At 35.1% G+C, this 25,936-nt stretch overlaps 1 protein-coding gene across 2 annotated transcripts in view; it reads left to right on the top strand.

Annotated features, from left to right (window-relative positions):
• The window catches only part of LOC150105677 (polyprenol dehydrogenase-like), a 71,389-nt gene that overhangs the window by 29,812 nt on the left and 15,641 nt on the right, over window positions 1–25,936 (top strand). For both annotated transcript variants that reach the window (XM_090395002.1, XM_090395001.1), the window contains exon 4: window positions 15,912–16,013. In XM_090395002.1, coding sequence (XP_090251128.1) covers window positions 15,912–16,013 — 102 coding nt within the window. The remainder of the gene's footprint in view (window positions 1–15,911; window positions 16,014–25,936) is intronic.

Here is a 25,936-nt window from a genome sequence, read left to right as displayed (position 1 = left end):
TGAAACGCTAACTCTCTTCAACCAAATTCCATATGCGAAACTGCCATAACAACATTCACTTTCTATATATTTCTTAGTTTTAACATGCTTATGAATTTTAACACGTTCGGTTGAATTTTATTGCTGCTTTGTGGCAAGCGGACTCACACATCCAACTATTATAACAATAGTTTTTAGTTAGATTGTGTTTTCCTGTGCAACATATGGTTTTGCTTGAGTCTATATAGCATAGTTTCTGTATGAGGGGACATGCAATTCATTAATTCATGTTGTTTTTATCTCAGTTGTCTCTAATTGCACTATTTGTTGAGAAATATATTACACAGACTACTCATATACCTTATTCACTGACATAATAAAAGTACTTGTTTTTCTTGCCTCTGCAGTATAGCGGCTATTGGAGAGGGTGTGTTTACTGCGGGGAGCAAGTTGATATCATCCTGACGTGAATGTGTTTAAGCTTTTTTCGTGTGCAAGGTATATGTGAAACTTTTTAATTTCTTTTTTCGAATAGTAAAATTAGGGGTGCGAGTTATACGCGAGGGCAAGTTATATTTCAACTATGGATAAGTACATTGGTACCTTCTTTAAAAGGGAAAAATAGCTCGGATGACAGTGATATGACACTCAGATGACAAATGAGTTTGTGTGTAGTTCCTAAAGAGAAAGGTCTGTAACGAATCCACAGAAAACAGAATTCCCATCAGTTATTCAAAGGTAAATATAACTGATTATTTTATGAGACGGTGGTTTGGGGTGTATAACATGTGCAGAGGTACTGACCCTAGGCACAAGTTCTTCATATCAGGGTATTCAATTAGCATCAGAGTGGATAAATTGATTAATACGTATTAAAGGGGAAGGGTCTAAACAGACTCCACCAGAAAAAATAAATAAAATTTTAAAAAATGTTGTGACAATCTACCAATAGCCTCATTTATGATCCTTACTTTAAGCCCCTCCCCCCCCGAGCTTATTCATTTAGAATTTAACCACTGGTGGAGAGTATATAAAGAGAAAGGTGACTAGCAAACTCGTGAACAGTACAAGCCTCAGGCAAGAAAGGTGACCAGTGTGACAAGGAAGGCAAAATCAGATTATAAGAAGAGTTTAGCTGAGCAGGCCAAAGGAAATCCCAGAGAGTTTCTTTCGTTATGTGGCAAGTAAGAGGAAGAATGACTATGAAAATTAATATTAATGAGTGATGATGGTTACGAGGAGGCAGAAGCGGATAAAATAGTTGAGTTACTGAGTGACCACTTTGCAATCGTATATCTTCCTAGTGAGCTTACTGCTTTAACCTGTATGACAGACACTAATGTGGAAAAACAGGTGGATGAATTGGAGGTTCTTAGGATATTGCAGAATCTCAATGTAAATACAGCTGTGGGATTAGATGGGATATCAGCGAAGGTTTTGTGAGAATGTGCAAGGGAACTTGGCAATCCCTTTGAGTAAGCTGTTTAATTTAAATCTCAGCTCTGGTAGAGTTCTAAGGGAGTGGAAAGAGGGCATAATTGTTCCTTTGCATAACGGAGGTTCTAAGACTACAGTAGCAAATTATAGACTAATCAGTATCTCAGGCATGGTGGTAAAAGTACTAGAAAAATTGGTAAAAAAGAGAATTAGATAAAAATATGATACTGTATGAGGGTCAACATGGCTTTTTGAAGGGTCTGTCATGCTTTAGTAATTTGCTAACCTTTTATAATAGAGTAACAGCTGAGTTTGATAAAGGAAATGGCTACCTGATGATGGTTTTTCTGGATTTTGTAAAGGCATTTGACAGAATACCACATGGAACACTGTTACACAAATTAGAACAAATGGGGGATGGATATGACACTGGTTAAGTGGATAAAGAGGGTGGCTGCTAGACAGATTTCAAAAAGTGGTATATGAAGGGGCAAAAACAGGTGACTAGTGATGTGCCACAAGGTTCAGTTCTGGGACCATTGCTGTTTAATTTGTACATAAATGATATAGGAAATAACCTGGAAGGAAATATTCTGTTGTTTGCTGATGATGCAAAATTAAGTAGAGTAATAGTTAATCAAGGCAATGTGGTGAGCTTGCAGGATGATGTAAATAGGCTGTCAGTTTGGGCAAAAGTTAATGGGTGTCAGTTTAATGTCAAGAAATGTAATTTATACATTTTGGGATAAATAGATTACAAGCTGTGTATCACATTGATGGCACTGTACTCCAGGAAATAGATGAAGCTAGAGATTTAGGGATGGTGGTAGATAGAGTTAAAGTTTAGAAGACATGTTGCTAAGGCAGCCCATAAGATTAATTGGTTAGTGAAGAACACATTAACAAGTAGAGATAAGGAAGTTGTAATTCCTCTTTAGAAGAGAAAAAATTTTTGATAGGAGAAAAAGAGGGGATATGAGAGAAACATTTAAGTCGCTTTAAGGATTTTATAGATGCAGGGGAAATGTTTCAGCACTTGGCTAGAGGGACCAGAACAAGGGGTCATCCCTGGAAGTTGAATAAAGGTGTGGTTAGTAGGGGTGTGAGGACTAGATTTTTTGCTTGGAGAATGAGTGGAATGGGTTGCCAAAGTCAGTTGTGAGTGTTTTTTCTGTTAATGAGTTCAAGGAGAGGTATTATAAATATATATCAATCTTACTAAATAGCTTAAGGAAATTACAACGTACAATAGAATATACATTAAAATAAATTTTAATACACTTCCAGCATTTCGGCAACGTCACATTCCCATTATCACAGGAACTTAAAAACAAGACGTGCACGCAAGCACAACATACAGTAAATGAGGAATGAAGCAGGAAGCTATTCTTTCTCCTAAAAATCCTGATGATTCCCCCTAGTGGGCAATGTTGGTATTCTTGGCCGATTGGGCTGAAGGTCTTCTGATGTAGGTTTCCCAAATTTGGGGCATCAACCAAATTTGTTGAGGTTTGGATTGTTTCTTAGGGCTGAGGCTGATTTCATGAATAGCCTGTCGTATTTGAATTTACTACGGTGTATTAACATGGCTTTCTTCCACCGTATTCTATGGCGGGTATCCAGCGCATAGTCTGCAAGACCAGTGTGTCTGTATTGGTGAAGCCAGATGTAGTCCTTGTGTTCTGAAATGAGGAGGTGGGGGGGATTGTGGTTTATTGGTTTAAATATTTCAGAAAACCTTACACTCAAACACACTGATGTAATGGTCAGTTTTGATGTCCCCCTGTTGGATCCTACTTCTTGTCAATTTATACTTTGGATCCGACATGATTACTATTACGATGTTCTTAACTAATATAAGTTGTAAGTTGATTTCTAACTCAAATATAAAGAAAATTTATATTTAAAGACTGCGCCACTTTATATTTGAATTAGTTCAAGAATTGAAGATAAACCAACTATCTCTCCTTTTAGGTGTTAATACTATATATACTGGCCGAGTATATTTGACTTACTTAATTTACCTGCTTTGGTTCGAATATTTTATGAATGGTGCAGTAAAAGAGATTCAGGCAAAATACAATCTTGATTAACAAAAACAAACATTTAATTTTAGAATCATAAATTTTACACTTAAATTCAAATCAGTAATTAAGATATCACATACATTTTAACTCCTCAGGTAAATTCATTCATTCAACTCATACAATGGTAAATCTGTTATCTCTATAATACAGGCTTCCCACTGTTCCTTAAGTTCCAAATACAACAAAATTTATAGTAATACCTCTTCACAAACAAACACTTTTAAATTTACACTTTAGCTAACTTCCTCAATAGTTACTGTTAGTATAAGGAAATTCTCGGATGAAACTCTCACACTTTTCTGTATAGGAATATTAATGGTTGGAATAATCTTACCGATAATCGTCTATTTTCATCTACTTATACATTTACACTTTTTACAACTGTAAACACTTTAAACAGTAAACGGCACTCGTTAAATAAATTCTTCTAAGCAATAACTGAATTAATCATCCGTCACAATACACATAAACAAACGTTGTTGCATAAAGTACTACTGATCACTCATGAAATAAGGCAATACACAATAATTCCTTAACTTTAGGTTTTATATGCACAGTTGTTCATTCCTCTGGCATTCGATTAATTCTTTAGGCACTATAATTCTAAGCACAGCTAACGGTAACTTCAATTTTACAGCCTCTACTATTCTAGTAACTCCGTGCTTTATTTCAAGATTCTGTGTGTCCTTGACAGGTCAGCCCTGAAATTAAATCTCAACTCAAATATCGCTAGTCTATTTAGTAGTCACTCAGCTGTCTTCCATAGCTATAATTGTTATTCTACAATTTATTAGATAACTGCATCTCAACTAGTAGACTTTATTAGCTGCTTGAGTGACTTGCCGACTCGCTATTATCGCACTGTGATTCCTGAATGCTCCGATTCTAAACCTAATGCCAATCCTCTCCTTTCTCTCTCTTAATCTATCTCTTAATTCCCCTTAATTTCAGCGTTCATAGCTTATATATCTGTTCTTCCCGCCTAAATTTTTCTCGTGATTTCTTTCTAAAACTCTTTTCAATAAACCTTCTCCTCACGTGGTGTTCCAAAACGTGCTCGCTCACTTACATACGTCTCCATGACAGCAAAACAAAATATAATAAAATTGAGGTATTGCATAACGATAAATTTCTACAAACAGGAATAAATAGAGAATATTTACATTTCAAATAATGCGCAGTTAAATTATCAAATACAAGTTCTTATAATATTAACATAGTAATAATTAAAATAGCTTAATAATATTTAATACAGTTTTGTCACTATTAATACATATATCTTTGATTAAATAATTAAATATTATACAAAATTAAGGTAGTTATATAAATATTAAATTATAAAATAAGTTATTTACATTAAATAATTACAAGTTTAGCTTATGTGATGGAAGATCATGTTGGATTCTGAAGCAAATAAAAATTACTCCAATCTCTATATATTCAGAATCCAACACCCCTCCCTATTCACAAATGTCCCGCTCAAAGATTCCTTAGAGCTGATCCAAGCTAAATTTCCTCTCGATATCACAGCCCTATTCCAGTTCACAATGAACTCAGGCTATTTTGTTTGACAAGGAAAATTCTATGTTTAAATTAAGTATAATTAAGTTTAAATATGATGTTTAAATTAAGCCCAGTTTTATTACTTTTCCTCTTAACCAATAGAATCAACTGCTCCAGATCTTCCTTAGTTTCTACTATGAGGGTTGTATTGTCTACTTATCTTAAATTATTTATTTTTCTGCCACCAATCATAATTCCAGCTGGAACTTTGTCTAAATCAGCCATTCTCATGATATATTCACTATAAATATTAAACAGGTAGGGTGACAGTATACAATCCTTCTGCACCACTTTTTCCACTTGAACTGTTTCTCCAAAGAATGTTTTACTGAAGCTTCTTCATACAGCTCTCTTATCAAGAGAATTAAATGTTCAGGTATTCCCATTGATCTCATTACAATCCACAGTCTGTTGTGATTTATGCAATCAAAAGCTTTCTTATAATCAATAAAACAGATGAATACTTCCTTCTGAAATTCTCTCGTTCTTTCCATAATCCATATCATGTTTGCTATTTGGCCTCTAGTTCCTCTACCGAAGCCTGTCTGTTCTTGTGGCATTTCTCTATTCACACATGGCTCTGACCTTTGTTGGATCACTTTCAGCATAACTTTACTTGCATGTGAAATTAAAGCAATGGTTCTATAATTCTCACAATCTATGGGATTTGATTTTTTGGGGAATTCGGGTGGATACTAATGTTTTCCAATCTCTAGGCCAGTGTGTTTTCTTCCAAACCTGTTGACAAATTTCAGTCAATGTATTCACTATTTCATCCCCAGCTGCTCTCAATAATTCCACTAACACTCCATCAGCTCTAGAAGATTTTCCTTTTGGCAGCTGTTCCATTGCTGATATCACTTCACTTTTCATTATCATGGGTTCCTCAACAAATTCTCCTTCAATATTATTATCCTTCTTGTACAAATCCTCGACATACTCTTCCATCTTTTTTTCACTGCTTCTTCTTCCAGCAGACATTTTCCTGAATTATTTTTTACAACTCCTAACTAGGGTTAAACTTCCCTGTAACATCATTTATTTTCCTAAACAGATCTCATTCTACGTAATATTGCTTTCTTCAATTTCCTTGCACCTTTTGTTTAGATGTTTTTTCTTATCTTTCCTAGCCTGTCTCTGGAAATCTGCACTCAGTTGTCTAATGCTTTCTTTGTTTCTCTGAAGTTTCATATTTCTTCTTTCCTCTGCTATTTGAATAGTTTCTTCTGACATTCAAATAGGAGATATTAAATTACTAGAAGTTTAATAGAGACATACACGTTATACAATATAATTTTTAAATAATGGCTTCAAACATGTAAGAGAACTAAATATAGTTTATTGCTCTATATATTTTGCTCATTATGTCATTAGCTTCTCTCAGGGAAAAGAATTGGTAACAACATTTAAATTCTGAATATAACGAGTCATATAGCATGTATATGATATCATGTGTTTCGGTTGCAACTATATACAGTACAAGGAAATCATTATTGGAATTTTCAGAGACATGGGAATAGATGTATAATTAATTAATTATTTTTAAAAAATTGTAAACAATTTACACAATCACTTCCCAAAACTTAGAGATAGGCATACAGTCTGTCCGATTAAGATTAGGATGTTGGCATAGGGTTTCACACAATTCAAAACATAGATGATCAGATTTGAACCAACAAAATTGTAGCTTCTTGGTATGGTTCCAATGAACTCTGTCTAGTGTCAATGGTATGAGAAGCAAGGCCTGAACCTTCAGATTCCAAAAATCTTATATACTCTTGAGGTTCGTCAATTCTAATAGTAGCAGAATTGCCACTCTGTTCAAAGTAGCAAAGATGACAAGAACAGGGTATTTGATAAACACTGGCAAAGATAGAGGTGTCACCTTTCTTACTACCTGTCTCTGATAGGTGGTAAGAAAGATGACAACTTCTGGACTGGTTTGAAGTTGATATACAACTTATATCTGTGAAGGGTCCTTGCTATTTGTTTAGATGTTCCTTTAAGGTAGGATATGCTGATCATTAAGTAATAGAGTAAGTTTTATTTTATTCAATTCTTCTGATAGAAGAGACTGAGAACATTGTGCATGTTCGGTGTACAAGGCTTTTGATGATATCTATTTTTTGTGGTGGATGATGATTGACAATGCCTGGATATATCTACCTGTAAAGGATGGCTTCCTGTAAACAGAAAATTCAGTATTACCAGCAGAGTTACGATGTATTAAAGTATCCAAAAAGGGGAGACTGTTGTCGATAGTCAACTTGATGTGAGTATATAAGGAATTAATTTTATCCAGAAATTAAAGTAATTCTGTTTCGGAGTGAGACCAGATTGCAAAGATATCATCCACAAAACATAGCCAAATGTAAGATCGAGGAGATGTGGAGTTAGAAATATGATCCTCTAAATACGCCATAAAATAATCAGCCAAAGCAAGTGATATAGGACTAACCATTGTAGTACCCTCAATCTGCTGAAATAATTTATTACTAGAATCATTATTTTTCATTATTAAATCACTCACAAAGAAGTCAAAAAGAAATAGTTTTAATTCGACTAGTTTCATGAAAACTCTTTGTTTCACTTCATCAGGAAATGGCACAAATAAATTAAAAAACTACAAGCAAAGAAATAACACTTAACATTTCTAGTGAAGAATATATGAAAATGTTTAAACGATGGAAAGCATGCATTCGCTGTTATACTGGCTGCTGGTTCATGGGTTGCTGTATCGTGCTGGTAGATACAAGTGTGTCATGTTGGATTAAGGAAGACCAGATTTTTTTTTTTTTTTTTTTTTGTAAAATCATGCCTTGTTTTTTGTTACACCATAGAGGATACTTCATCATTTCGTCTGATTCTTTGAATTTTCTTGAGTAAAAGTTATAATTCAATGCAGAGCATTTCAGTTTGTTGCCATTCTCCTGAATGTTTTGTATTTGCTGTCAGCCCTGATTTGGGCTTTCTTTCATCCTCAGTGTCCTTGATGTGTTCCAATCAGTGTATCACCCCAGATCTACCAGTTTGTCCTATGTAGTGTGGCCTATAATTGCAACTGATCTTGTAGACACATGGTTTTTTAAGTGGCAGATGTGGTGCTTTAGGACATTTCAGATGACTGGGAAGAAAGTGATTTTTAGATTTTTTTTTGGCAAATAATCTTGCTATTTTGTCTGTGATTGATTGTATATATGGGAGAATCACTGCTTCTTTATATTCTTGGTTTATTTGTTCTTCTTTGTTTTGGAGATTGAGATAGAATTTTTTTTTTGACTAATGCTTTGTTGTAGCCATTTTTTGGAGGACAGAATTAAGATACTGTAGCTCTTGGTTCCTTTTATCTATATTTGTGGAAATTCTGTAGGCTCTGTTACTTAAGGAATGGATCAGTGGTGGTCCGTGAAGCTTTAAGTGGGGGTGCTGCCTATACAAAATAATTAAAAAAAAATTTTTTTTTTCCTAATTAGTAACCAATTTATTAATAAATAAATCTACAGATTTATTTATTAATAAATTGGTTACTGATTAGATAAAAAATAATTTTTTTTAAATTATTTTGTATAGGCAGCACCCCCACTTAAAATTTCATTGGCCGCCACTGGAATGAATGATGCCTATTTTTTGTTCTGATGAGAAATTGCATGTAGATAACATTCTGTGTTAGTTGGTTTCCTGTAAACTGAGAAATTGAGTGTGTATTTGCTCTGATATCTCAATTAATGCATCCAAAAATGGTAAAGACCTATTTCTTTCTAATTCAACTGTGAATTTGATGTGAGGATAAATGTTGTTCAGGAAGGTAATGAAATCTTCTAATTGGGTAGTAGAACCGGGCCAGACGATAAAAATATCATTAACATGTCTTCACCAAATTTTTGGTTGTTTCTTGACTATTTTTTTAAACCACTCCATGAATAGGTCAGCTAACGTAGAAGAGAGCCCATAGCTAATCCTTCTTTCTGTTCAAAATTTGTTTCTGTTCTACTAAATTTCCCCACTGTGTCCAGTGGGAAAATTTCTTGAAGTATTTGTATGATTTTTATTGTTGGAACATTTGTGAAAAAGATTTACTATGTCCAGGCTTGCAAATATATCAGTAGGTGCCACTGTTCATGCCTTTGATATTTTCTATGAAGTGTATTGTGTTCTTAACATAAGAGGATGTTTGCCAGATGTTTAGATAATAAAAAAATTGGAGAGAATCTTGCATCAAATTGGTCTCAATGGTATGTTTTGTTTATGCAGTTTAAGAATTTACCGACGCACAGAAGTTGCATTTCTCAAAGAGCATATAGTGCATACAAGTTATGAGCATTCAAAAATAGACATCCTAATATATACTTTTCATGCAGATTTATCTTCTTCTCCCCACAAATATTTGAAATAGTTTGGACAGACTTTCATGTGAAGACGCTTTTAAACCTTATCAATAAAAGAAACAACCACAATGATAGCTTACCACTCAATAAAATAGCTATCAACAAGTCCAAGGCATTATAGTAAACGTGAACAAATTGATGATATCATCAGGAGAATCTAAAAGCTGTAGAGTTTCTTGAAATGGTGTATTTGTAAACAGTGACGCTACATCAAAAGAAACCATAATTCAGACTCTTGAAAATAAAGATCTTTAATTTTTTCTTTAAAACTGTTTTCAATATAAGAGATGGTTTTTCCAGTAAAGCTTTATAGAAATATCTTGTCTTGAAAGATTTTTTCCAAATAAGTAGGAGATCCCATGCAGTCAACTATTGGACGTAATGAATAACCAGATTTGTGTACCTTAGGAAGGCCATAAATATGTGTGTGTGTGGGGGGGGGGGACAAGCATGATGGATCCACAACTTTTCAACAGTATTAGCTTCTAAGGAATATGTTTGATCTAACAATTTATTCAATTTGTTGAGCTGGCTTTGTGTAGGATCTCTGTCAATTATAGTATAATTGACACAGATTCTGTGATATAAGTGGATCTATCCACAGTAAGACATTAAATTTGCGATTGTAGTCAGTGGTATCTATGAGTAGCATTGCATTTCCTTTTTCAGACTTTGTTATTACAATGTTATTCTTTCAGCATAAAGACCGAAGAGCTCATAATGCAGGTAAAGAAATATTCAGAGGAGGAGGAGGTTTAACTTTATATAAAATCTGTGCAATTTCAAACCTTAGCTTATTAGGGTCTGTATGTAATTCCCTAATGCCTTTTTCCACACCTCCGTGATCCAAATATCAAGATGTCGCTGCAAAATCTGGACCTTTTGACAATACACTTTATTCATCGTTGGTAAAAGGATGGTTAGTTAAATTTATTACCCATTTTTCATGGACAGAGCTAGGTAGTTGCTGAATGAACTAACAGCTTCTATGTTCTAATAATTTAAGCTTGCATATTAACTTCTGTTTATAGTTTAAATGAGCACATCTCGCTGAGGAAAGAAATTCTACTGATTAAATCAAAATGTTCAGTTCTAAGTTTATTCTGTAGTAAAGTTTCAAGTTCAAAATTTTATTGTTATTAGAAAAGAAGAGCTTCTTAACATAAAGTATCCTTTCTGACAACAGGGCCTTGCTTGCTCTTTGGTCAGTATTATGAGCAGAATAAGATTTAATAGCCTCCTTTATTGGGAATGAAACGAGCACTATGACAGTTTTAAAAATACAAGTTGATTACACAAACATGACTTCTTTAAATGTAGGTTACCAAAATTTCTCAGAGACTTCCAATAATCTTCACAGTAAGAATAAGTTACTAGAAGTTTAATAGAGACATGCACATTATTATTATTATTACAGGCAGCTCCAAGGAGTCCTTGGACTCATCAAGGGAGGCCCAACATCATGTCAAGAACAACTATTCAACATTCACACAGTATCTATCATACTTCACCTTGAACTCATTTACAGTCATGCCACCCACAAATATACACTAGAAAATGATTTATGATTATTTTTTTTTCTACTAATTTTAGGAGTGATTGAAGTTAACAGTGGAATTATTCATAAGATTTAAAGTTGAAAATAGTTGTTCGCATAAATATGTGCTATCAAACAGATAAAATACTCCTAATTGCACATAACACATTGGGGTATCGATCGACTGATAAATAATTATAGAACTTTGGAATTCCAACATCCATATATTTTTGTTTCAATATGGAATCGCACTGAATTTCAATTAATTCCAACTGTAAATTGACATCAACAGTTTCACCATCAATCAATAGAGGAGAAGTAACTAGGTGAAACTGATTTTCATATTTCTTAAAATCTAAAAATCTTCTTTCGGATTCATTTTCTAATAACTTAATTTGATTAGCATATTTTGAAAATTTCAGTTTCGGTGATTTTTATAATAATGATTGACAACATTCAAAATGGGATAAATTTTCATTTTGAATTTGTTTTTTGCCAAAGTAATAATTTCTGTTTGAAAATGTTAATATCGCCAAATAACATGGTAACTACTTGATGTTTGCCTTGTAGCTTAAGATTAAGTTGACTTGTAAGGTCAACTGAAAAATCCATGTCCTTTATCCATTGATCATTTTTTAATATTTCACATTCATAATTTTTTGATTCTAAAAAAATGGTAATTTTGTCCAGTAATTCGAAGAATTGCTTTAAAACTTTATGACTGGAAAGCCATCTAATTTCTGTATAATAAGGTAGATCGCTATAGCCGGCAAAGGTTGGTCGATTGGTAGAGCCTCTGCTATTAATGGCTCAGTTAAGTAAGTTTGAGCGCGGTTAGTAGCTGGAAGGGGTAACAGTCATTTGATGCTGTTGGCACACTCTCCCTCGATGAGTCTTTGGACTCCCTGGAGGTGTCAAATAATAGTAATAATAATAATATCTTCTAGAAAGTTACTAAATTGGCAATGATGAAGCCCACGTGCAGGAATATAATTTACAATTTTATTGACATTTTTTAGAACATGTCCAATATTTAAAACTTTGGAGCATAGTGTTTGCTAATGAATAATGCAATGAAATATTATTACCTTGTTCTTTGCATTTTTCTTTTAAATTTATAACAACTCCTTTAACAGCACCATCAGTTGCAAGACACACTAGCTTTTTTAATCGTAAATTGTATTCATTCAAAACTTCCATAAGGGCATCAAAAATTTCAACTCCAGTGGTTGTATTGTGCATAGTGAATAATTTCTAGAAATTCTTCACTTACTTTTAAGTTCATATCACATCCATGAATAAAACAGCCAGCTGAGTGATATCCTGTACAACTGTACTTTCATCAATTGTAAGTGGTCTAAAATGTTCGAATTATTGATTTTAGTTGATTCCTTAAGTTCCCGGCTATATCATCAGTTCTGCTGGCAATGGTATTTCGAGATAAGCTTATATTTTTAAATTTCTTTAATTGATCAGGACACAGCACTTCAACTGCTTTCATAATACATTCACAAATAAATTCCCCTTCAGTGAATGGTTTAGACTTGCTTGCAATTAAATGTGATCACTAATAAATGGTTTTTACTGTAGCTTTATTATCTTCAATAAGTTTGGTAAATACATTTTGTTGATTTTGAAGTGTCGACTTTAATTCTGACAATTTATCTTCACGAAGTTTCGCAACATATTTGTCAGAGTTTTCTTTATGATTTGTATCGTAATGCCTTTTAATATTATATTCTTTGCAAACTGCAATAGACTTTCTACATATCAGGTGCAAATTTTTTTTTCCTTGAATACAAAAATATTGTAACTCCCATTTTTCTTGAAAACCATGATGTTTTTCTTCAAATAATCATTTTTTACTCATACAGGTTGAAGGTTTCGACATTATTTTATAAATTCTTTATTAATTATAAAGAAAACGTTACACTTTCTTATGACTTGAAAATTGCTAATGGCTAGCCTCCGATTGCTGCAGTCAGCTGATGTAGCTGTGTACTTGCTTGGTAAAATTCAATAGTTTGGCATATAAAATAATCTTAAGTGGAAATGTTAATTTTTTAAATATGTTTATTTAATTCGGTGTTGTCAAAAGTTAAATAACCATATTGGTTACGAAGTTTGGCTGGCTGCATGTTACTTGTTGGCAGGCCTTATGCGGCTCGCAGGCAGTGTGTTTGACATGCCTGCTTAATGGTATAAACAACACCAAGAGAGGAAAAAAATACATTTAGTAAACTCACTAATGTCCACCTTGAAGAATACAAAATTACATCCATAATCATCTGCATGGCACAAGTTGGGATTAGTTATTAGATATACCATGCCATGGATGCTCTTTCACATAGGATTAAGTGGAGGAAAACATCTATATTACAAAGAAGTCATTATAGGTCTGAGAGATTAATTTTAGAATCAGCATCAGCTATCATAAGCACTCTCCCAACCTCAACAAGTATGGTTGCATTAATTTACTGAAGATCTTCGAGACTATTATTTTAAGATCTTGATATCTCTGATTTCTCTAAATTAACTTTATGGTTATCCAACCCATAGTGGGTGCTGTCTAAGGACATTATTCCCATTGTCAGTTATAATTTAAATTGTTTTTCACACTTAGTTTAGTGCTGTGTGCCTGTGTTAGATCTTGAATGAGGAATTTTCATTAAAAAAATTATTTCATTCAAGAACTAACAAGAAAAAATAACTAAGAGATACTTGTACCATAGTAGGAAAACAAATTGCAAGAGGGAGCGTAAATGAATAACTTTAATGTGAAGTACAAAGGAAAGATGAATTTCGTTTATCTAAATAGAAATTCCGTTTTGTAAGTTGTAGCGATCAAATCGTAGTCTATGTGAACTGTATATCAAGTGTAAACAAAGTTCCAAAGGTCACGTGCTATCCACCCAGTTTGGTGTAATGCCTGAGGCGAAGGCTTATGCAGAAGGCGAATTGAGCTCGCGTTCCCCGAAAAGAGCGCTCCTCGAAGAGCAGAGTTATGACGAAATAGCTTGTGGGCACAAGGGAAAGTGCCATGTGAAGATTTCTGCAGCGGAAAAGAGGGCACAACAGAGATAGACTAAATAAGGATTTGTGCGAGTTTCAATCTCTCTCGAGTTTGTTCCTGTTCTCGCTTGGACCTGTGGTTGCTGACCAGTGGAAGAAAGTACTACAATGTCGGATGACGAGCTTTCCCCCCGTGGATGCTTGATGGGTACCGGACAGATAGTACGCGAGAAGTTGGCATCCACTGTTTCGAGCTGTTGGTAGAAGTCCTACCGGAATGAGGCAGCAGAAGGTTTTTTCCCCAAAGGCGGTAATGCTTACCAGAGTGACCCACAAGAGATCGAGATGAACGCTAGCATCGCTAAAGTGCAGAGAAAGGCCTTATCGGATGAACGATATGACCTCCACGTGGACGCAACCCGTTTAAAGTGTAGAGTCTTATCCAACAAAAGAAAACAGACCAGGCGGAGATGGTAATCAAACAGAACTTTCTTACTTATTTTCCAATTGTATTAGAAGAAAGGGTGAATCAGTTTCTAGTGGAAAGGAAATTATGGACAGATTCTTAGGGAACTTTGAATGACTAATATGCTTAGCAATTTGTTGGGTCTTTCATTAGACTGGTTATTTGAAAACTTATGCACACGTGTGTGTGCCCAAATTAATGTGAGGAGCCAGTATTATAGATAGGATCTAATTAGAATTTTGTATTGTGAATATTATTTGTATCATTGATTAACTTAGAGGCTAGAGTTGTTGATTATTTATTAGAATGTTCACTTGTATTTGCCAGTTGTTTGAATCTAAATGTAAGTGCTCTAAGATCCTAATAAACATGTTTTGTTATGTAAACCTGAGTTTTGCCTGAGCATGAGACCAACCTACCACTCATAAAATCTGAACCTATGTGAAAGGAAAAAGATAGGGGAATTTAGAATGTTGGAGTCACGACTGCAAGCTAAGAATTCTACAGATGCTGTAGAGCTTTAGAAAGATAAATTGGGCGTTAAGATTCTGGGAAAATCTCTCAGAACAAGGATTCTTCTGTCCTAGGACTTTGTCTGGTGCAGCTTTAAAAAACAAATTTTGTCAGTGTCCGAAAAAGAGACAGCCCCAGGAAGGTCTAGAGAATTCATTCTTAGTTGGTGACTAACTTCCATTTTCATAGGGAAGTTACAAAAGGGTGATTTGGAATTTTAAGATTAGGAAATTCTGGAAGAGATAGATCATGGTATAGGGAAGGAAGTTACACCAAGGAAAGCATTAAAATTTTAGAGAAAACGTCGTAACACCTGTCACAGTTATAATTGTGCGTAGAAAACTAGTGAAATGTTAGTGAGCTTAATAAATGTTTTTTTTTCCCTCTCTTGGTGTTGTTTATACTGTCGAGCAATATTATGAATCATCAGTGACACCTAAACCCTTCTATACATAGTGGAATTATTCTTTTGTTAAATACAGGTTTACAACAACTCTGAATACAGCAGACTTGTAAGGAGCAATGAAATAGAAGATTGCTGTAGTGAATTTTCTTTACCAGTCACAGCAACAGCTGTGATAACATTTCACCAGGTGTTTTTCCTTGTTACAGTGAGTGAATTACTGTAATGGTGTTTGCAAAATAAGAGTAAATTTTTCTTTTCTTTTGTTTTTTTTTAAATATAATAGTAAAGATAAAGGATCTAATAAATCATTACAAATCATTGTTATTTACAAAAGCACTAGCCATATAAAATGATATACAGTAACTTGCAGTATTGTGCAGGTGTGAATCTAGATAGTTTTAAATATATTAAATACTATTATGCAACAAGATTTGTAACGTGACTTATTGGATTCCTCTTATTTAAAAAAAAAAAAAAAGTTGCACTGTGCTGAAGTTTTATTTTATTATCTGCAATTCCTTTTCAGTGGAAATATGGTATCTTGATCTATCATGTATGAAGTCAGTAAAACTGTTTGCTCAAAAATTTGAACAGTCAGATTTATCCCTGCATGTACTGATAAATAATGGTAAGAGTTTATTATTGTTTATATATTATGATATGTACACTGCTTAGAATAAGTAGATTATTTCTGTGATGCATATACCTTTCATTTTCAAAAATAAAGTCCCAATCCCATGATATCATGTGATATATCAGTGCTTTGTATTTCATTTCAAATACAGGCAAATTATCCAAACAAAAAAAAACACCTATAATTTAACAGATAAAAATTAGTGGGGTTATTAAGGGTCAAAGCTGAGTAACTGGTAGGAAACCTCCATGGAAGTGGGAAATTGCCAAGGTTTCTAAAACTAATGTTCACTCCCCTTCTCATGGTGTGCTCCATTTTTAGGTATCTGCCTGGATACTGAACAGATAAGGATGGACTGGCACTTTGAGATTTAGGTGACCAAATCGTATTCTTTTTACCAAAACAAAACAGTACAGCATAATAAAATTTCATGAGCTTTTAACTGGGCGACATTTTCAGACATCACTGGCTGAAATGTCGCCCAGTTAAACAGTGCTTCACTGTTTTCATCAGGGAATCAGGTTGAACAATGAAAAGTCAGCTGCTGGAACAAACCCCAACTCAAAATAGCATCATCCAAGGTTTGGCAATATTAACATAAGAAACATCATTGGAAAAGAAACATAACCAGCAGAAGAACTGGATCATCATAATAGGTGTTACCACAACAATGAAGACAAAATCAGGTGAAATTGTTCTAAGCAACAAATACAAGATGTTATATTCAGGTAATAATGATCAAGGAAAAGAAGGAATAGTTACAGTATTCAACACCACATACAGAGATAATATTCTTGAATGACAGGCACTATCAAATAAAGTGATGTGAGCAAATATCAAAATGGGAACTTGGACAATGAAACTTATTTGCCTATGGTCTCATAGAAGGTTCTTCTAAGGAAGAAGTGGGGGGGGGGGATTTTTGAGACATTGGAGAAGGCAGCTGACACAAAGAAAAAGGAAAAAAAGTTGGGAAAATTTAGAGAAAAAGAGCAATTCTAATAATAATGCTTAAGTACCTGCTGGATTTCTGTTTAGGACATGAACTAGTCATTCCTGATCCATGTTATTAACACCATATTTTATCATAAAGACGTGCACAAATACATATGGAGAGCAGATAAAAGAAATAAGAAAATTCTGATTGATTATGTTATTGTTGATAGTGATATCTTCACACTGGTTCAGGATGCAAGATTATACAGAGGATTTGAAATAGAAGTGCTCACCAGTTTTGAGCAGGATAAAATCGAATATCATATTGCAAAGGAAAGTGCATAAGAAAGTTTTAAAACAAATGGAAGTTAAACAGCTTTCGGTGGTGAACTGTAGACTCAGATATACAAATATATTCAAGAAAAAATTAAAGGGTAAGTGAAGCAGTGTCAACTAGGTAAACAGAAGTCATGGGAAGACTAGCAATAACATGGAAAATAAATATCAGGAAGGTGGCAAAGTATTCTGGAGACTGTAAAAAAAAACATACAAATGGAGGAAATGATATTGTGAAAGGAATCAAAGATGATAATTATAGTTGACATGAAAATTGATAAAGACAAAAAGTGAAGTTATAATAAATTTAGTTTAATCCTTTATCCAAGTGTAAGCAAACAAAGTTTGCACCTGAAAATATCTTCAGGACTGGGGTAAGGTAGTGCAACACCAGGCAACTCCGAGCAAAGGTGGACCAAGCTCTCGTCACTCCTTGTCTCAGTATCTCCTATAATGCAAAGCACATCTCCTTGCGGATATGACACTGCTATATTAAGGGAAAGGCCACTACCCAGACCGGTTTCAACCTTTATTGAGGTCTCGTCAGTGGGAGACAGACCCAAATGTGGAGATACTAAAGCAGAAGCAATAGGAGAGGTCATATTTACCTATTAGAGTTATCCTATTGCTTCTGCCTTAGTATCTCCACGTTTGGGTCTGCCTCCCACTGACGAGACCTCAATAAAGGTTGAAACCGGTCTGGGTAGTGGCCCTTCCCTTAATGCATAGCAGTATATGTCTGCAAGGAGATGTGCTTTGCATTATGGGAGATACTGAGACAAGGAGGGATGAGAGCCAGGCAACTCCTTGCTCGGAGTTGCCTGGCGTTGCATTACCTTACCCCAGTCCTGAAGATATTTTCAGGGGCAAACTTTGTTTGCTTACACTTGGATAAAGGATTAAACTAAATTTATTATAGTCTAACCAAGTGAAAAATAAACTTCCGACAAAAAGTGAAGAAATCATGAGAATATAATGTGGATCTGTATTTATAGCATATGACAGGATGAGAAGCAAAAACTGTTCAAAACACTACAATTATATCATGTAAATGAAACATTGAGCAGAATTCATATTCCATACTGAAGTTATATGTCAGCAGTTAGAAAGAGATATAGGAAGATGGTTTAATGTAAAATCAGGTGTAAGGGAAGGGTGCACACTGTCACTATCTCTATTACATTATGAAAGAAAGTGACATTAAACCTGACCTCAGAGATGTTAATTCCAACTCTTTATGCAGGTGATGCATAAATAAATCCAGTACATGTTTGTAGGATTCCTTAACCAAATTGAATAACTGCTATAGCAAATTTGGTATGAAATTGAAATCAGTAAAAAGACAGACTGACTGTGAAACTAGGCAAGAACATTGAAAACATCATCTGCATCTTGAAAGAAGAATCTGTAGGACAAGCAAATGTTTCTGCTGTCTGGATACAATTTATAGTGAAGATGACCAATTAATCATGAAAATAGAAAACGGAATAACAATGCTGTATAGGGTCAAATGAATAAATTTATACAGAGTAAGATAGAAATCAGTCAAAACACTAAACCAGCTGTATACAGGACCATGTTTAAACAATTTTAATGTTTGGATCTGAGCACTGGATTAGAAATAAAGCACTCAGACACTGTATTTTTCTCTTCCTTTTTTATTATAAGAGAAATAGTTGGTTAATACTACAGATTTGTATCTGGGATATTGTTATTATGATAAATTAAGAGATTGAGTAAGAGACAAAGAGAATTCAAAAACAATGTTTATTTACAAATAATATTAGTGTACATTTTTATGTCTTATCTTAAATGGTGTGTGTAAAATGTTTGCTTCGCAAGCACTATATACAATTTTGCATTTTAAAATAATTTATCTCCTAAAGAGAATAAAGGCCCACATTTACACAGGTAAAGAACATAAACATTACATAAGATTCCTTCTCTTCAAAATCACAGAATTTTGTGAGAATGCACAAACTTTCTTATTTCTTGAGAATATGAAGATAATTTAAAGTTCTTCCCTGTTTCCTTGAGGAAGCTTCATCATTATCCAAAAATACAAAAAGTTCATCTCTTTTGGGTTTATATCTATTTAGTATACATTTTCTTCATACTGTATCAAAAAGGAACTATCCAATGCTTCAGGAGAAACTATATAATCACTTTTATCTGTCACAACTTCATATAAAGGAAATTCATCTGTTAATTTTGGGATAGCTATTTGTTTCCCTCATAACATTCTTATCCACCTTTTTTGGCTGCAGAAATTCCTTATAAACTATTTTCTCCCCTAAAACTTCCAACTCCTTTCGAACGTCATCTCTTTCTCTCTGTTCTAATGAATTCAACAGCTGTTCTGTTTTTCTTTTGCTCACTAATTCAATTTCTTCTTCGGAAATACATTCGTGCAAGCACACTACTGCCTGATGTGATAAGCCACATGGTGGTGAGATGAAGGTCACTTGTAAACAACACTGCAGTTCTTCATTGGTGTGAAAATGTCGTCAGAAAGTTCAGTATTTTCTTCTCTCAAGTTTATGTTAGAGAAATAAAAAATACTACATAGAGGTGAGCCCCTTTTAAAAATAAAATATCACAATCAAACTGTTTTTGATGGGCCGTAAGTATACAAATCTTTTTTCTATAAACAGTTCTAATTATTGCAAGAAATAATGGACTTTTTTTTATATACATTTAGGAAATGTTTAACTACAAGATAAATAATAAAACCAAAAGTTATCCTTTCCTTTTTATTTAATTATTTTATCAAAATTGGGCCTCTACTAAAAAGTCAATGTAAGATAATCAGATATTGTTAAATAGCAGATATCCTACAAGACCAAAGATATGGTATTTCTGAGGGGAAAAAAATAAATTAGTGGAGTAAGTGAATGAATTGCAATTAATGATTGAATCATATTAGGAAGAAACTTTAAAAAAAAAAAAAACTTTAAATACTATTAGCCAAAAATACTAAACTAGCAGTATACAAGACAGTGCTCAAACCAATTTTAAGTTAAAGATCTGAGAGTTGGGTAAGAAATAAAGCACCTGATTAAAGATTAGAGAATATCAAAGATTGGAGATCACAGATATGAAAGTTCTGAGAAAAATTAGGGCAGTGAACAGATGGCATCAGTGATAGAAACATATTAAAAATGAAGACATTAGGAAGGAACTCAACATTGTTAGCATTCAAGAAAGTGTGAGCAGGGCTAATTTATGGTGGTATGTTCTAAATCACTTAGGGAATTGAAAACAACGTAGATCCGAACATAAATTAAATTATACTTTAATAAATATTTCTGATATTCGGCAATGTCCACATTGCCATTTTCAAAAGGAACACACAGGCACTACAATACAGTAACTGAGAATGAAGATATGAAGCTATCGTTCTCCTAGAAGTCCTGATGGTGCCCTCTGGCGGGCTAAGTAGGTGTTCTTGGCCGTTGGGCTGAAGGTCTGCTGATGTATGCCTCCCATATTTGGGGCAGTCGCATACAGCCAAATTTGTTGAGGTTTGGAGAGTTTCTTAAGGGTGAGGCTGATTCCATAAATAATCTTTCGAATTTGTATTTGCTCCGGTGTATTACTGTAGCTTTCTTCCACCGTATTCTGTGGCGTGTATCCAGAACATGGTCTGCAAGACCAGAATGGCTGTACTTGTGAAACCGGATGTAGTCCTTGTGTTCAGAAATTCTGATATTCGCTGTCCTGCCTGTTTGGCCAAAGTATGACAGTTTACAACTGCAAGGGACCTGGTATACACCAGGTAGGTCTAGGGGAAGTAGTTGGTCTTTGGTGGAGCGGATAAGGGTTGCCAGTTTTCTGTAAGGCCTGTAACAGGAGGTGATGTCATGTTTTTTTAGAATTTTGGTAATTTTTTCCGAAGTGCCTCGGATGTAGGGAATGGTGATGGATTTAGAGTAATCCTTGTTGTGGAGGGGGGGGGGGGTTTGTGGTTTGTAGGTTTCAATATTTTTTGGATTTTTTTGGGGGGATAGCCATTGGCTGAGAAAGTGTTATGGATGTGATTTAGTTCAGTGTTAAGGGCCATGTCGTCTAGAACAGATTAGTTTAGCCCTGTTGTATAGTGTTTTCACCACTCCATATTGTTGTGAGGAGGGGGGGGGGGGAATTGTTGGTGAATGTATCTGCCTGTATGGGTGGGTTTTCTATAAACTGAGAAAACCAAGGTTCCATCAGGCTGGCAGGTGACTAGTGTGTCTAGGAAATGGAGGCAGTTGTTTTCCTCTTTTTCCAGGGTGAACTTGATTCTGGGGTGTTGGTTGTTTAAGTGTGTTAAGAAAGAGAGAAGTATTTCAGAGCCATGTGGCCAAATAGCAAACACCATCATCAACGTAGCGAAGCCATATGATTGGTTTTTTTGGGACAGAGGTTAAGGCTTTTTCTTCAAAGGTCTCCATAAAGAAATTGGCCAAGGGTGGGGAGAGTGGTGAACCCATTGCTGTCCCCTCTATTTGTTTGTAGAATTTTTCCTGCCAAACGAAATAGCCTGAGTTCATTGTGAACTGAAATAGGGCTAAAATCACGAACTGTGGTCTATTTTACATGACATCTCGTGTACCGCTGCAGACAAAGAATTTGATGGGGGGGGGTGGGGGGGGGGGGGGGTGGGGGGGGGGGGGGGTGGGGGGGGGGGGGGGTGGGGGGGGGGGGGGGTGGGGGGGGGGGGGGGTGGGGGGGGGGGGGGGTGGGGGGGGGGGGGGGTGGGGGGGGGGGGGGGTGGGGGGGGGGGGGGGTGGGGGGGGGGGGGGGTGGGGGGGGGGGGGGGTGGGGGGGGGGGGGGGTGGGGGGGGGGGGGGGTGGGGGGGGGGGGGGGTGGGGGGGGGGGGGGGTGGGGGGGGGGGGGGGTGGGGGGGGGGGGGGGTGGGGGGGGGGGGGGGTGGGGGGGGGGGGGGGTGGGGGGGGGGGGGGGTGGGGGGGGGGGGGGGTGGGGGGGGGGGGGGGTGGGGGGGGGGGGGGGTGGGGGGGGGGGGGGGTGGGGGGGGGGGGGGGTGGGGGGGGGGGGGGGTGGGGGGGGGGGGGGGTGGGGGGGGGGGGGGGTGGGGGGGGGGGGGGGTGGGGGGGGGGGGGGGTGGGGGGGGGGAAATAGGTCTCATTGTCATTCCCTCATTTTGATGTTTGCCTCATCACTCCACTTGAAATTGCCTGCCATTCAAGTAGATAACCATTGTGTTTAGTGTTGAATACTACAGCTACTCCTTCTTTCCATGATCGTTATTGTTGGAATATAATATCATGCAGTTGTTGTTTAGACTAATAGTGCCTGTTTCTTTTCTTCATTGTTAATGCCAGTTATTTCTTTCTCTAATTCTTCTGCCCGTTTCACTTCTTTTCCATTGGTTTTCACAATAGTTGTAATTTGTGCTTGGAAAATGCTAGTTGGAAATCCATCAAAATATTGACAACTTATTTATTTTGTTCCTCTGGTATTTATACCATCATAGAGTATCTGATGGTTATCATTCAGATACACCACCTATTATTTTTTAATAATTAACATTCAAAAATTATTTAAATTACTTAAATTAGAAAAGTGATTAACTATACAGCCAGTTCCCAACTTGTTGATGGGGTTGCAATCCAGAGGACAATCTAGTTGAAACTAATGTAAGTTGACATGGCCTCTGAAGCTGATGTTATCCAATACAAATTACTGTATAATCTAGTAATGTTTATAATGTAATGTTAAGTGCTGAAAAAGGGAAATTTGAAATAAATTGTTCACAGTAAATGGCATAAAAAAATTAAGAAAATCATGCATTTAAAATAGTTTGACATTTGTAATAGTGGATTTCAATGATTCAGATAATTTAAAATGTCTTTTATGCAAGCTTATACTTAATGATTATGTTCATTGGATTCAACGTCATGATAGGCTAGCAATGCCTTTGTGATTTGTAATGATATTTACTTTCATCTCCAGATCATTCTTATTGTGAGTTCTTTTATCACTTAGTCTTTTACTTCCATTATTTTACTCTTAATTACAGTACAATTAAAAAAAAATAAGAGAATCTGCTCAGTGGAGACTGTTACAAACTGTTATTCATCGTACAATACCATTGTGCTGTCTCCAAAACACATTTTCATTGGAAGATTTCTAGCATCATCCATAATTTCATATCATCATAATTCAGATCTATATAAACCAGGGACTGAAAAGAATTAGGTGTATTAATTCTATTATTCCTATTTACAGTAATGTAATACTCAGAAGCCCTGCTGCAGAACTCTAACATTGAGCTATTTTTTCAAGCCACTTCAGGCCTTCAATAAAATTAGGCAATGAAATTTATCTCCTACAGACAATTACAGATATCCATGCCCATGGCAGGATTCAAACCTGCAGTCTATTGGTTGAAGAATGAATCTGCTAACCACTTAGCAAACCAGATTTAAAGCTGCAATTCATTGTTATTTAAACAGCCTTTGATACTTAAATTTATGTTATGTAAGTATCTCTTCATGGATATTTTGATGGTAGGGCATGGAGTTGAGTTTTCAAGTTATACATTCATTTCATCAAATGTCAGGAAGTTGTAATTTTTTTTCAAATAGACTGAAACTGCATAAGAAAGCTGTTTTTTTTTTCTTACCTTAAAATATATATATGCATATATATTATTTATTTTTTTATATTTTGTCCTATCCATGGATGGCAAACTCAATTAAATTCAACCTACATTTTGTAGTGAGTGCAATCATGTACAGACTTCCAGGAAGCAGCACAACTCATTTCACTTGTTAATGCGAATTGAGTGAGTTGATATTCAAACAGAACATCATTTTAAGAGGAGATAGAGAAGAAAATTAAGAAATGAGAAATAGAGACTAATAAATTTATCTGAAAGAAGTTTCTTTCAGTGGTGAATCATCATTAGAAGATATAAATCTTAAAAAAGGATTGCTTTATAAATTATTTTTTAGGTTAAAACTATAATATAGTTTGTAGAAAAGTATTTTTTTAAACAAATGCACTATTTGTGATGTACTGACATATAATTAGAATTTGCGATAGAAGTTTATAGTTGTTAAAAACAGAAAATTTATACCTTCACTTTAATAGTGCTGTAGTGTCATATTTGCACATTTTAAGACAGAAATGCATTACATATATTGGAGACAAGACAGAAATAGTATTTTGAAATAGAATTAGGAACAGTATTTTGAGACAGAATTATGCAAGGATTGTCCATTAAATAAAGAGTTTTTATGCTCTAAAGATATTTTCTTTTGGATAATAGCAAAATCTACTGAGGTAGGACAAGTTTATTTAAAAAAAATTAATTGGAAGACATTAAGCCACCAAAAAGCTTCTGTTTCTCTAGAATGTTTTAAAAGTTCTTATCTGAACTGATAAGAACATGTATATACACATGTGTTCATCACTGGAATGCTATGTGTAAACTTTGAAAAGATTTACAAGACAGTTTTTTGTTTGTCATATTTTCACTTTTTTAAAAAAAAATTCTAAAGAAAAATGTAATTTGTGTATGGCATGTGAAAGTTTCTCTAATTTTTTTTTAAATTAAATTTTTTATAAAAAATGCATGCATTTTTTTTTGTTCTATTAATTAAACAAATATTTGTTTTTGTATTGCAGTTCTGGTCTTATTTCTGAGACTAACATAAGTGATTTATGAATAGGAATGTTAAGATTTAAAGAAAAACTATTAATTTGTTTCTAAAATAGCCTGTGTAGCTCAGTAGATGTGGCGTTTTCGCACCACAGTGCTTGGCCACACGAAGGAAGACTTGATTTTGAATCTAGTTGGCAACTAGAGGAAATTTCTCTAATTTGAATAGACTTTTGAATTGGACAAAGGGGTGGGGGTTGTAGTTTTAATATTACTAATCAAATCAGTGGTTTGTTTGGGCAGGGACCAAAGAGAAAAGTAGTCTTATATTTTTAAAGAGTTGGCAGTTGTAGTCCTGAGGAAAACAAGACTGTTATTATTATGATCCTGCAGTGACCTAATATAAGATCTTATTCATCAGTGTGTTTGTGATAGTAGCAGTGATTTTAGGAGCCGAAAGATAAGTTGTATTTGAAAATAATTGGTGTTATTCAATTCATTTTTAGTGAAATAGAACAATGGTGGATACATTCAGTATGTACAGGATTTAGTTCCCTGTCCTAAAATGTTTATAATGAAGAGGGAAAGAATAAAATTGGTAAGCATATGTGTTGGAAGTGCTTTGAGAACAAGTGCCAGAAGTGGAAAAGGAGGAAGTATGACAGCCAAGAGTTGAATGAAGAAAGGCAAGAAAATGTGAATGTTGGTGAGGTTGTTGTAAGTAAAAATAAAAACTAGAGATGAAACTAGGATGAGATTATGGTCTGAGTTATCAAGAGGAGAGGTTACCTTGTCAGTGGACCTGGAAGGAGAACACTCAAGAAAAGATCCAGTGTTGGATGAATGGAGAGGATTGTCAGGTATTCTAGTTGGGAGATGAACAATTTGTGTTGACTGCAAACTTCAGCTTCTATTTCAGCTTGGTCAGTGGAATTGGAAAGGTAGCCAGTTTGTATTAGACATAAAAATCACCAAGGAAGATGACTTCACTGTTTGTGTAGTTAGATTGCAGGAGATCAAACTTTTAGGATAAGA

This window comes from Typopeltis vanoorti, chromosome 6, assembly GCF_054136105.1.
Source record: "Typopeltis vanoorti isolate ZY-2024b chromosome 6, IOZ_Tvanoo_1.0, whole genome shotgun sequence".
Lineage (NCBI taxonomy): Eukaryota > Metazoa > Arthropoda > Arachnida > Uropygi > Thelyphonidae > Typopeltis > Typopeltis vanoorti.
The sequence above is the reverse complement of the archived record's forward strand: the minus strand, read 5'-3'. Positions and strand labels throughout refer to the sequence as shown.